The sequence below is a fragment of the Accipiter gentilis genome, chromosome 24, assembly GCF_929443795.1.
Source record: "Accipiter gentilis chromosome 24, bAccGen1.1, whole genome shotgun sequence".
Classification (NCBI taxonomy): Eukaryota; Metazoa; Chordata; class Aves; order Accipitriformes; family Accipitridae; genus Astur; species Astur gentilis.
Window position 1 is genome coordinate 8,211,207 of NC_064903.1, and position 12,923 is coordinate 8,224,129.

A 12,923-nucleotide genomic window follows, 5' to 3' on the forward strand; every position below is an offset into this window, starting at 1 on the left:
GAGGCGGGCGGGGCGGCGTGGGCCGCCCTCCGTCCTCCGCCGCGGCAGGGGGCGCCGTGTCGTCTCGCCATAGAGGGCCGGCGCCGGAAGGAGCTCGCCGCGCCGGCCGCCAGCCTGAGGCGCGTCCCGGGACCGGCCGCTGATGGCGGCGCTGGCGGCTCGGCCGCTGCGTGCGTGAGGCGCTCGCCTCCTTCTCCCTCTTCCTTCTTCTTCTCCTCCCGCCGCCATGACCGAGGAGCCGTACGAGAAGTTCCTGGCCCCCGAGGAGCCGTGCCCGCTGCTCTCGCATCAGCACCCGCCGCGGGGCGGCAGCTTGAGCCTGAGCGAGGAGGGCTGCCTGGACGTCAGCGACTTCGGCTGCCAGCTCTCGTCCTGCCACCGCACCGACCCGCTGCACCGCTTCCACTCCAACAGGTCCGGCCGCGGCTCCGCGGGGCCCGGCGGACCGCGGGCGGCTGGGCCGCGGCGGCTCCGTGATGCCGGGGGTGACGGGGACCGGGCCGGGGCGGGGGCTGTGGCGGCCGGAGGCGCGACGGCGGCGGCGGCGGCGGCTGCCGCCCCTCGCCGGGGGCCCGTCGGGCTGCCCGTGAGGCAGCGGCGGGGTCGGGGCTGCCCGTGCTGCCTCTGCCCCCGCTCCCCTGCCCGCTGCCGGCCTGGGGGGGCGACCGCGCTCCGGCTGCGGCTGCTGCGGGCGGGCAGCCCGCCCGCCCGCCCGCCCCGGCTTGGGTTGCGCTTCGCTTTGGCAGGGCCGTGTATGAGCTCGGTCCGGCCTTGGCCGGTGAGGGTACGGTTGTTGGTGTGAGCTTGGTCGTATTTTAAGATGCGTTTATTCCTCTCCGGGTTTCTTCAGACGCAGCTTTGAGCGCCGTAGGATGGGCAGCTGGAGAGCGGTGCGTTTACAGTAATTAAAAAAAAGCAGGCCTTGCGTGGACGCCAAGCAAACCTGTAGGGGCTTGGAATGAGTCGGGCGGCTTGGTGACTGCAGCGATTCTTGCAGAAACATTTCCATCCCATGCTACTAATTAAGGGCAAATTGTTCTGTCTGTAATTGGTAGGAAAGGCCTATTCTGAAAATGCAAGTGCAGCTCTCCAAAGAAATTCCAGTTGTGCTCATAAAACTAAAGCCACAGTTCTGCTTACCTAAAAACCTACTCCTGCTGTTATTTATGCACAGCATTGAACTTGAATATAGCAATAGGTTTTTCTGAGAATGGTTTGCGAGATTTCAGTCTTGAATGTACGTGTGGGATAGTTTTAGTTCCTGTTCCAGAGCTGTGAGGTACTTTTGATGGTTAATAGTGTTTCTACTACACCGTAATGAAGAGTGAATAATAAGGTAATCTTTCAACTGAATTTGTATGAAATTATGGATATTACACTTTAAAAGTGTCATTCACAAGAGCAAGCCCTTACTTATAGGTTCCTAAATGATTCAGCATGAAGGGCCTCGATCAAATATGATACACTTCCATGATCTAGTTCTTATATCCTAAGACCCAATTGTGACATAAACAGTAAGATGTATTCGTAGCATATCTGTAATGTAAATGTGTGATATTCACCAAATCATACATTTCTCTTTGTATTGTCTTTCACTCCCGAGTGTGTTATCCAGGCTTGCTCATTTTATAAACCCAGGCTTCCTGAGTGGGTATTTCACTCCTTTGGGCAAGGACATGCCATGTCTTGTACTGATGAAGCCATTGCAGGTGCACAGCTCAATCTGTGGTGTTCACATAAAGCTTTCTGTTTTTTAAAGTTATGAGAAATTTTAATGTAGTTTCTACTTCTTGTTAATCCAGTTCACCCCAGCAAGTACAGCAGGGCCCCCTAGGTATGAGGAGGTGAGGGCTGACTGCCTATACCTGCGATGATACTGCATACCTGGAGCGTCTGTGCGTACTTGGCTGGTGGTAAAGCCCCTGTACCTCATCCTGTGTTTTGATAGGTTTGGAAACTTTTGTCTGCTCTACCTTTCCTTTCATTGATATTTCATGAATACTGAAGCTGCAGTTAATGTTCAAAGGCATGCTGTGTCACCACGTGTGTGTCACCATATTCTACTCTGTACCGAATGATTGCCCTGCCCGCAAAAGTCTGTGCCAGTAAAACATTGCATGTGTGTAAGGGATGCAGAAAGGGAGGGAGGGCAGGATCTCCTGAATCTGCTAAAGGAAAAGTTTTTGAAATGTATTTAACATTGGATTAATTCACTGCTGGCCAAATAAATGTGGGAGTGAGTCCATCACAAACATATTTAGCCAAGCTGGTGTGCAGCTTAAATAACGATGGTGAGGACCAGCCTTTCTGGGTGATGGCATTGCTCAGCTTTTGCAGTTGGGTAGAGAAATGTTTTTCTAATTTAGCCAGGCTGAAGTGGATAGGCTGGTGGAAAAGGAGTTGATCGTGTGGGTTTGTGTGGTGAATTTTAGAAGCCCTTTTCAAATTGTTTTGGCCATATTGCAGTGCTGTGCTGACTCATGGTTGTCTCGACCTACTTTTTACCAATATGTAAAATAAATCCAGATATGGAGACGTGTTTCATTTCATGAGCTTGTTAAATTCTGGCTTACTCTCATTAGATGAAAAAAACCTGTTCTGTGAAGTTTGAGTCCTCAATTGCTTTCCTTTAGCAGCAGCATTAACTAGCTTGTTAAATGAAATTCTGAGGGGAAAAGAGTGCTTAGTTCTGGCATGGTAGCATTTTCACACAGGTAATTTTACCATTTTGCACTGTCTTATTGCAACAGCATGTCCAATATTTTTGGCATTCAGAGTTGAAAATAGTGAATAGTGGAGCCTTGGTTATATACATAATGTCATACTAAGCTTTAGTTTTGTGTGGGATTATCAACCTTGAATTTATTTTTTACTCCTATTTGTCCGAAGTCCAATTGATTTACTTCTTAGTTTTGCTTATTTCAATTCACATGGAACTTTAAATATCCCAACATATGGGAAATTATATTTTTAGTTCAGTGTATTTAAAGCAAGCAACCAACGAGTCAAAAAAAGGCAGTATATACACTACAGGAATCATGGCTCTGAGTTGGAAACTGTTAATATACTAAAATAAAGGTGTAATTATATGAACTTTTTATGCATTTTTGCATTGCTGTTTTTAATGTTGAATTCCCTTTGGTGTTCTTTATGGACCTTTAAAAATATTTTAAAATAGAATACTTCAATTTACATAATTATAACTTAGTTCAATAAAATCGATGTGTAATGTTACTGACAGGCAAAGTGGAGATAGTTTTATGAGGCTTAAAAGAATTTTTCAGGACATGTGATGCCAATGTTTGCTGCTTTCTCTTTGTTTTGTCCTGTTTTGCAGGTGGAACTTGACGTCTTGTGGAACCAGCGTAGCCAGCTCAGAGTGCAGTGAGGAGCTGTTCTCATCGGTTTCAGTCGGTGATCAAGATGACTGTTACTCTCTATTGGATGACCAGGAGTTCACCTCTTTTGATTTGTTCCCCGAGGGTAGTGTCTGCAGTGATGTCTCCTCTTCTATCAGCACATACTGGGATTGGTCAGACAGCGAGTTTGAATGGCAGGTAAACTAGTTCCACTGTAAATGTAAAATTTTGTATAGACTATTAAGTGCTGGATTTAGCTTTAATTGAAAAGTCCTTGGCATTTGTTTTTTGGTAAGTACTGAATGTAAGAGCAGATATCTGAATGTTCAACGATAAAGAAAATGTTTTGTTCCATTTTATTCCAGCGTTCTTAATCTGGAGGAGACACTGAAGGTCAGCTCTTCAAAGAGACATGCTTATATATCATGGTAGTTTGGTTTTAGTGACCAGCATGTGTCTTGTAGCCATGAGCTTAGATCCTTTGTACTGAGGATCTGCCCTGGTAATGAAATCTGGTTATAGATGTCTGCTTCCAGCGATTTGGTTGTATTAAATCTTCCTTTGGAGTGGCGCTGGCACCTAGGTAAAGTGTAGAAGCTCTTGCCATGGCCTATTTCCATCTTTTTTTCTGGGCCAAGTAAGAGTACAGAGCTCACTTTGTCTCACCAGGAAAAGTGTGAAAGTGAATCACGTCCTCGTTTTTCTTAGTCTGTATTGGATGTAGTCCTGGTCAGGTATCTCTAGTTTGTGGTAGTCTTCTTTGTTCAGCAGTTTTTCAATTGTGATATGCAAATCTTTTTATATATATAGACTTAAACTAACTTTTTACATTATAGACTTAAATCAACTGTGAATGTATACATAACTTTGAAACAGGAAACATGGTGCTTCAGAATATACCAAGGAATACTTTTAAATTTTGTCATAAAGCTTAGTCAAAGCATGTACAGAGTCTTCTAAATGCAGAATTAGGACTGAAAACACTGATTTCAAGAAGGCGCACATCCTGTTCCAGAAGATGCAAATGAACTTCAGATAACATGGACTGAGATTAGCTCTGAATTTCTTACTGTTTTAGTCTAACAGCTAGTCGCTATGTATATCACATCACAGAAGTTACAGGTGCATTTGTATAACACAGCCTGTAGGAACAACTCGCATTGGATCCCAAAGATTCAGAGCTTCACTGAGTTGTGAAATTTTAATTGGCTGAATAACTCATTGATTGTTTTGAAAAGAAGCAATTTCCCATGTCTTAGTTAGCTGACAGCATGTTTGATTAGTAACTAGCTTTTTTAAATGATTCTTTGTTTTTTAAAACAAGCATTTCTTAAGAGACATACTTGATTGGACTTGGAGAATTTTGGAAAGACTTTTTTGTAGCTCTTTATGGTGTTATCTGGCAGAATCTAAGCATGAGTAATCCGACTGTCACACTTTAACTGGAAGTGCATTCAGAAATTACATGTCAGTTGTATAAATGAAGCTAGTTAAAGTTCTGCAGTTGCTTCTAGCAAAATGACAGTGATTTTAATTGAATTGTCTTGTGTAATTGTGGGGTGTGGTATGAATTGCAAACCTGCTTTGAAATTATCTTCTTTAAACTAGACTTATGCTTTAAAATGGGAGGTTTAGATTTAGGTTTGGATTGTAATGGACAATTTACACTGATGGAGAAAGGAAATAGTTGAAATGCCACATGATTCTGCTGTTTTCTTAAATGCAAATTTTTAAAAACAGGATTCATAAGTAGAGAATAGTGTGAATTGAGTTTGCTGTATTTACTGTTTGTTGGAACGTTCAAAGGGTTATGAGTAATTATTAAGAAGTTGTTAGAGTACATAGATAAGCAATGCTTTGCTAATTTGACAGTGTGTTTTGAATTGTTAATGGTGTTAGAATGATTTTAAATCTGCCTACTGTATTTTAAGGCTTTGTTCTTTCTCTTGCATATTACAAGTTGCCTGGCAGTGACATTACAAGTGGGAGTGATGTACTTTCTGATGTTATACCTAGCATTCCAAGCTCTCCTTGTCTGCTTCCAAAAAAGAAAAACAAGCACAGGAATCTCGATGAACTTCCATGGAGTGCAATGACAAATGATGAACAGGTGAAATTAACTTTTTTGCTATGTGAGAACTGTAATATACAGAAGAACTGTCAATTGGTGCAACATCTTAAAAGATATACAGATTGCTGTAGGTGTAAATGCAGACCTATGCAGTACTACTTGATTGTTGAAACTAAATCTTCTTGTCTTTTGCATCTGTAGTAGGCAGTTTAACGTGTACTCAAGCTTTCGCCCTGAGTTTTTAAAGATACACAATGAGGCTAGAATCATAGGAAATGTGATATTTGAGTATGTTTTATTCTGTTGGTCCGTCCTTTTTCCTTTAGAATCAATAATACTTTAAAATGACCTGCCTTTCTTCGGGTCCTAGGTTGAATATATTGAATATCTGAGTCGCAAAGTCAGTACAGAGATGGGCCTTCGAGAGCAACTTGATATTATTAAAATTATTGATCCTACTGCTCAGATCTCACCTACAGATAGTGAATTCATTATTGAATTGAACTGTCTCACAGATGAAAAACTGAAACAGGTGAGTTAAGGTTTGTTCATTTGACTTCAGGGTTTCAGCGTCTGATATGTCTTGCAAAGTCTCTTATGGAGTTGTGATCAATTTTTATACATAATCATTAGATATAGGGAGATAACACTAGAGCACAATATTGTCAATGAGGGAAAACAGTTCAAAAGCATGTTGTTGTATGTATTAAACCTTTATATGAAAGACTGGTTATATATTCTCAACGCACGTTAAGCCTAAGCTGGCGTGTGTGTAATGAGTTATACTGTGGGCCTGGTACTGCTTATGACAAAGTGTATTTCACTTCATGACCATCAGCTGGTTGAGCATCTTCATTTGTTCACTGTATATAAACTAGTATTTAAAACTCCTAAAGGACTGGAGTTCATTGGGGAAGACCATACATGTCACATAAAAAGGGATATAGAAAAAAGTTTTAAACGTAGTACAAAATACAGATTATAACAAAGAAGGGTACCTGATTGATACGGTAGATATATGCTACTGTTGTCTTAGTCTTTGTACTATTGTGGTGTGCTGTTGGGAAAAGATGCAGTATCCAAACTGAACTCCTCAGTGTTACTCTGTGTTTGTGATTATGATGAAGATAAAGATTGAAAACAGAAAACATTCACTGCTTTTATGGGCTTGGCCTATTTCATATTTCAAACATTTTATAAGTATCTTCTTAAAGTAGAAAAGTACTGCTTGCCTTACACCCAGTTTTGTTTGAATATATATGCAAAATAAAGGGTTTTGATACACGGGGTACACAGCTTAGTTCAGTTGAACTTGACTGATATATATATGTATGTATGTATGTTTGATGTTATTAGTGTAACTTATTGTTATGTAGTAGAAAACTTGGGGGGCAGGAGGGGGAAACCCCAAAACTTATTACTTAGTTTTCTTCCTTCCATAATGAAGTAAATATTAATTTAGTTCTTAGTTAAGTTTTCTTGATGACTGCCAGATGGCTTGGGAGTTAAGCAGCCACAGAAAAATGTTTTAAAAGACTAACTGAACTGATCCAATAACTTGATCATTATTAACAGGCAAATTGTGGTTTTTCCATGAAAAGGAGTATCTCAGTACAGTATTTATCAGGTTTTAGTCATTTTGCTGCCTCTGTTCTAAAGGTGAGAAACTATATCAAGGAACACGGACCTCGTCAACGGTCTGCAAGGGAAGGCTGGAAGAGGAGTAGCTACAGTTGTGCAAGTACCAGTGGTGTGAGTGGTGCCAGTGCCAGCAGCAGCAGTGCCAGCATGGTCAGCTCAGCAAGCAGCAGTGGTTCTAGTGTTGCGAACTCCGCTTCAAACTCAAGTGCCAACATGAGTCGAGCACACAGTGATAGTAATTTGTCCACAAGTGCTGCAGAAAGAATCCGGGATTCAAAAGTAAAGTTTCTCATTATGTACATGTGTATTAAGCTGTCTAACTTGTTAAGGTTGCTTATGTGATCTTAACTGGGATATCTGTACTGAAGGATCATGGTTAGTAACTGAGGATCTGCTGAAGTTATCTAGCTAAACCAATGCTGACTGTTTCCTCTGACATGACCATAAGGAATTTAACCTTGTGCTCTTCCCATCATTTCTAAGTGAAAGCCTGATGTTTGTATGTAGTAGATCTTCTCATTACTTTTGTTTAGAATACGGTGAGTGCGGGTTGAATAAGGCCTTATGCATCTAACTTAATTCTTTGAATGAACACACAGTTTTACCCCCCCCAAATTTAAGATTGATCAACCTAATCTAGGCATAATTTGTGGATGGTAAAGACTATCTTGGGTTTTGGTTTTTTTTTCCCAACCAGAAGTTGCATCAGGCTTTTTGAAGCTTCTTCCGTTTATTCTTTCAACATGTCTCATCAGATTACTTGGTGAGGAGTGACCTGTTGAAGTATGTTTCAATTAAAGTAGTACCGTGACACTTGTCCTGTCTCCATAATTTCAATTTCAGGTGTAGAGGAGAAGAGCAGTTCCTGCTCGCTCTTCAACATCTCAGGTTGTTATTGTAAGCCAGTAATATTTCCCCTGTAATAAAGATTCTTCCAATCAAAGACTCAGCTATGCAACATCACAGGGTGATGTTGTGCCTCGCAACTCAGATGTGGTAAATGGTCTTGATATTTTAATATTAGATACGATTTTGGATTAATGTTTGCACCACCTCTGAGAATTCGTTTTAGTTATTTTTCAGAGCAGACATTATTTTAGAGGTTAACTTATATTTGCCAGCTTTAAAGGTAGTTTCTAATCTACAGAACAAAATCTTTTTTTTTTTTTTGTGTGTGTGTGTCTTTTGTCTTTTGACAGAAACGTTCCAAGCAACGGAAACTACAGCAAAAGGCCTTACGCAAGAGACAGCTGAAAGAACAAAGACAAGCTCGTAAGGAAAGACTGAGTGGATTATTTCTTAATGAAGAAGTGCTATCTTTAAAAGTGACTGAGGAGGACCATGAAGGAGATGTGGATGTTTTGATGTGACAGGGGTGAATTTATCAGTGTTCTTTCTAAGCCTTAAATGTATTATCCTTATTGTTTACATATATTTCTTGACCAAAATTTGATTAGTGTTAACAATATAAACCAGATCTTTCCTCAAGTGTAATTTTGGTAAGAAGGTTTAAGTATTGAGTGACTTCAGCTTTTTGAGACTAATTTTGCAACAGACTTCAGAAACTTAAGTGTCTTCTGAAAAGCTGCTGAACAGATACAATTTTAAGGAAATTTGAACTTGTCTAACATGCTAACTTACTTGCAAAGCCTAAGTCTAGGGGTGTGTTTGGGTGACACTAAACATGCATTACTATGCTTCAGCTTTTTTGTTTTTTCCAACTTGTAGTATTACATTTAGCTTGTTCTGTCTTCCTTTCCCATTATTAGGAAGATTGTTTAGCATGAGGAAAAAAATCTTTAGTTCTATAGGGCTTTCTTTGTCTTGCTCTTGGATCATACAAAATCAAAGTACTTCGATAAATTGCAACTTCTAGAAAAGGACTTATCTCAAACTACATAGAAAACAAGAAACAGAACTTCTCATGCAGGGAATCTGTAACACAAATAACACCTAATAATGTTCTTTAGGAAGCAGAATTAAAAAAACAACAAAAAAACCAACAACAACTTGCAAGCTTAGTCTTCAGAAAGTTATATTGCTGCTCAATATCTTATAGTATGATTTTTACTAATGGTTGACCAGTACATCCCTAGTATTGCTATGAAAAGATTCAAATACAAACATCGTTTTGCATTGAAAGTACACTAATCTGCAATTAAGTTGTCTAGGACACTACAATAGTTAAAAATGCTACTGGAAACAGAAGCACAAACAAGTGGCACACAACTTTGGTGTTTTTTTTTCCCCAGAAGCATATCTAGATTCATGTTGGCAGGAGAACTTAATTAATGCAGCTGTGCTTTTTAATTGTATGTTTAGCTGAGGATGTGTCTCCTCTGTGGGTTGTTACACCATTACATGTTTCAGAATTCTGCTTTTGTTGTCTATCTGCTTTTGAAATTTCTCTTGCTAAGAAAATGAGGTAAAATTGTGGCTTTCATGTAGGAAGGTAAAAGTAGTTTTAACCTGTTTCCTAATTCTGACAATCTGTTAGGTGGCTTTTGTCTTTATCTTGGAACTACTTGTTACAGAACTCCTTCCCCACCACAGCTGAGATAAAAATCATACTTATAAATTTCAGTGTGAAACTTAAGGGAGTATAAAAGTATTTTCTAGTTCTGAGTTTAGGAAGTAATTTTTCATTATCTTGATCCTTCATTACTTTCATTTTGCTCCTGTGGATTAAGGAGTTTGGCAGTTCAGTGTGGGCCACAGGTGCCTGTAATTGCAGGATATAGCCCAATCCTGCAGAATCGCATGATCAGCTTTATATAAGACTCTCACATTCATTTTGCATGTCCTGCACAGACTTAGCCCTGACAGCTGAAATATTTTTCTTTCAGAAGTGGCATTCCTTGTAGCCTCAAACTAAACTGACCAGTAAAATATCTGAACAATGGCCTCTGAAAGGGTTTCAATAAGAAATAAATTAGGTCCATAGTCAAACTAGTATGTTTGAACTGAGTCACTCTTACTGCTGCTAGACAACAGGTACCCAGACTTGGCCATGGACTGATTAAAAACGATGTAATGTTGTTTTAAACTTGAGTGTTAGCTATCCCATATGGCCAGTTATTTGGCCACTAACCAGAAGGGAATGTTACCTGTCAGTATTTGGTTGTACTGCACGAGAGCTGGTTGATGGCTCTCTCCCTTCTAGAAGAAATACCAAAAACTTCTTAATAGTATACAAGTGACCGAGGATTTAGATTGACTTAAATCTGGAGCTTCTTTTAAATATCTTGGAAGAAAAAATTGAATTGGTGTCTGTTCAGCTAATGTCAGGGTGCAGCTGTTGAACTCTTGCAACTTACCATGGCTGTAATGGATGAATTCATCATAAAACATTTTGCTGTGTGTACAGTGTCACAGTTCAGTACAACCTTTATTTTCTGCAGTGACTTTGAAGTGTGATTTCTCTCCCCCCCCCGCCATGCAGCCACTCACTCACTTCCCCCCCCCACCCAGTGGGATGGGGGAGAGATTCGGGGAAAAAAATAGTAAAACTCGTGGGTTGAGATAAGAACAGTTTTACAGAACGGAAAGGAAGAAACTAATAATGATGATAATAAGAATAATAAAATGACAAAAATAATAAAAGGATTGGAATATACAAAACAAGTGATGCACAATGCAATTGCTCACCACTTGCTGACCAATGCCCAGTTAATTCCCAAGCAGTGATCCCCCAGTTTATATACTGGACATGACATCCCATGGTATGGAATACCCCTTTGGTCAGTTGGCGTCAAGCTGTCCTGGCTGTGTCCCCTGCCAACTTCTTGTGCCCCTCCAGCCTTCTTGCTGGCTGGGCATGAGAAGCTGAAAAATCCTTGACTTAAGTCTAAACACTACTTAGCAACAACTGAAAACATCAGTGTGTTATCAACATTCTTCTGGTACTGAACCCAAAACATGACAGTATACCAGCTGCTAGAAAGAAAATGAACTCTGTCCCAGTTGAAACCAGGACACTGATGAAAAATGCACACCTAATACTGTAGAGAACTGAGACACTGAAATGAATTGTAAGAAAGGTGTGATATCAGTGTGGTGGAGCATGAAAGCATGTCACTTTATTCTGTTTCAGCAGCTCTTCAGTGTTTAAAATCCTTCAGGCTTTGTTGAGAGAAGACCCCCTCATTTTGATGAGGTACAGTTCTTTTTGATCACCTGTCTACTAGCTTCCAGAAGTCATGAAATGAGGGAAGATAGTATTTCCATCTGATCTTAGCGTGAGCATGTAAGTATAAATTAATCTAAGTGGTTAGATGGGCTCATCTCTTACATTGGATGAAAAAGTCCTGGGTGCCACAGTAGCTGATTGTGGTATGTCATCTCCAGCTGGGTACTTCAGTCACTTGTGTGACAGTTAAAACGATAGAAGAGAGTGGATTTCCAGGGGTTCCGTGGTAATAATTTATAGTTTTGTAATCTTGTAGTCCCAGGATGCTTATAACCTAAGAAACTCTGAATGTTCTGATAAGACTGCAGAATAACATCTTGCTTACCTGAATGTTGTCTTTGTCAAGTACTCGGCATCTCAGAGGTTCAGGCCTGAAGTAGCTGTGGGATTCAAGAGTTCCCACATACTTCTACATGTTTGCATTTTTTCCCTGTTTCTCATCCTTCCAAGTTCTAGTGACACACTCATTTTGTGGAGGGGGCAGGTGTTTTTGTCAGATTCTTGTCTTTCCCTGCAATATGCTGTGTGCTTACTTAGGGAAGTGGTAGAGGCACCATCTCTGGAGGTATTTAAAAGAAGTGTAGATGCGGTGCTTAGGGACATGGTTTAGTGGTGGACTTGGCAGTGTTAGGTTAACGGTTGGACTTGATGATCTTAAAGGTATTTTCCAACCTAAATGATTCTATGATTCTATGAATTTATACTGGATATCCTTGTCATTAGTCAAACAGTTGGAATTTTAATTAAACCTGGTCTTGCTGATTCGAGTGTTGGCCGTTGTGGTTACCACTTTGTTTTACAGAAGTTATCTACAGATTATTGGGTTCAGATAGGTAAAGAAGAGTAGCAGACTGCTAAAATCATTCATTCTTATTAGTGCTTTTTCAAAAAAGAATCAAATCTCTGCTTTTTATTCATAGATAAAAAATGTCAAGATTAAAAGCAAAATAAGAGGCAAACAGGAAAAAGCTCATAGTTGTATGGCTCCATAGTACTGAAGCTATATGTCTAGGTGCTTTGTACCCACTGTAATATGAATGTAATCAATTTACACTCTGTAACTTTAATGGTTTGCTTCCATGGTAACTTTTTTGCTAAAAAGGCTTAGAAGGAGCACTGAAAGTCTGATCGCAAGAGGACTGTAAACAATAGAGAACATTCTTTTCTAATATGATTTTAAATATGAGGAAGAAAGCTAGCTTCCTGACAAACCTGTCTAATTTTTGTGTGTGTATCTAATGTCATCCTTTGTCTCTGTTAAGATAATATCTATTTTTCTTTATCTGGGAAACTGATTAAAAGATGGTTATAGTATGCTCAGTATGGTATGCTTACTAAGAAGAGCAAGAGAAGTCTTTGCACGACTTTCCTGGGCTTAACTTTCAGTTCTCGTTTTGTGGTCTGAAACCTGTGAAGATCATTCTCTGGGGAAAAAAACAAACCAACCAGCCTGCTTGAACTTATTCATACGTGTTTACATCAGAGTGCATATACAATATAGAAACATACAAAAATGGCAATATTTACTGTTCATCTACACTGAATGGCCTGAAGCCATTTCTTTTCTCCTAACAGTCTTTTCAGCTTTGAAATCAGTTGATGCATTGGTCTATAAATATTAATAAACCTGACTGTTTTGGGGGCTCTTGAAGTTCATTCTTAT

General features: G+C 40.1%; 1 protein-coding gene across 1 annotated transcript; it reads left to right on the forward strand.

The window, feature by feature from the left end:
* Nucleotides 1-93: 93 nt before the first annotated feature.
* FAM199X (family with sequence similarity 199, X-linked) lies at nucleotides 94-12,353 on the forward strand. The gene is made up of 6 exons (XM_049827422.1): nucleotides 94-414; nucleotides 3,338-3,557; nucleotides 5,320-5,469; nucleotides 5,801-5,962; nucleotides 7,090-7,350; nucleotides 8,271-12,353. Exons 1-6 carry the CDS (start codon nucleotides 227-229, stop codon nucleotides 8,439-8,441), a joined length of 1,152 nt encoding a protein of 383 aa, XP_049683379.1. The 5' UTR covers nucleotides 94-226; the 3' UTR covers nucleotides 8,442-12,353.
* The last annotated feature ends 570 nt before the right edge of the window (nucleotides 12,354-12,923 follow it).

Bases quoted from the DNA above. Each gene is read 5' to 3' on its own strand.
- FAM199X (XM_049827422.1), top strand. From the start codon at position 227: ATGACCGAGGAGCCGTACGAGAAGTTCCTGGCCCCCGAGGAGCCGTGC. The intron at 5,470-5,800 runs GTGAAATTAACT...TTCGGGTCCTAG, and splicing joins CAATGACAAATGATGAACAG to GTTGAATATATTGAATATCT. The intron at 7,351-8,270 runs GTAAAGTTTCTC...GTCTTTTGACAG, and splicing joins AAAGAATCCGGGATTCAAAA to AAACGTTCCAAGCAACGGAA.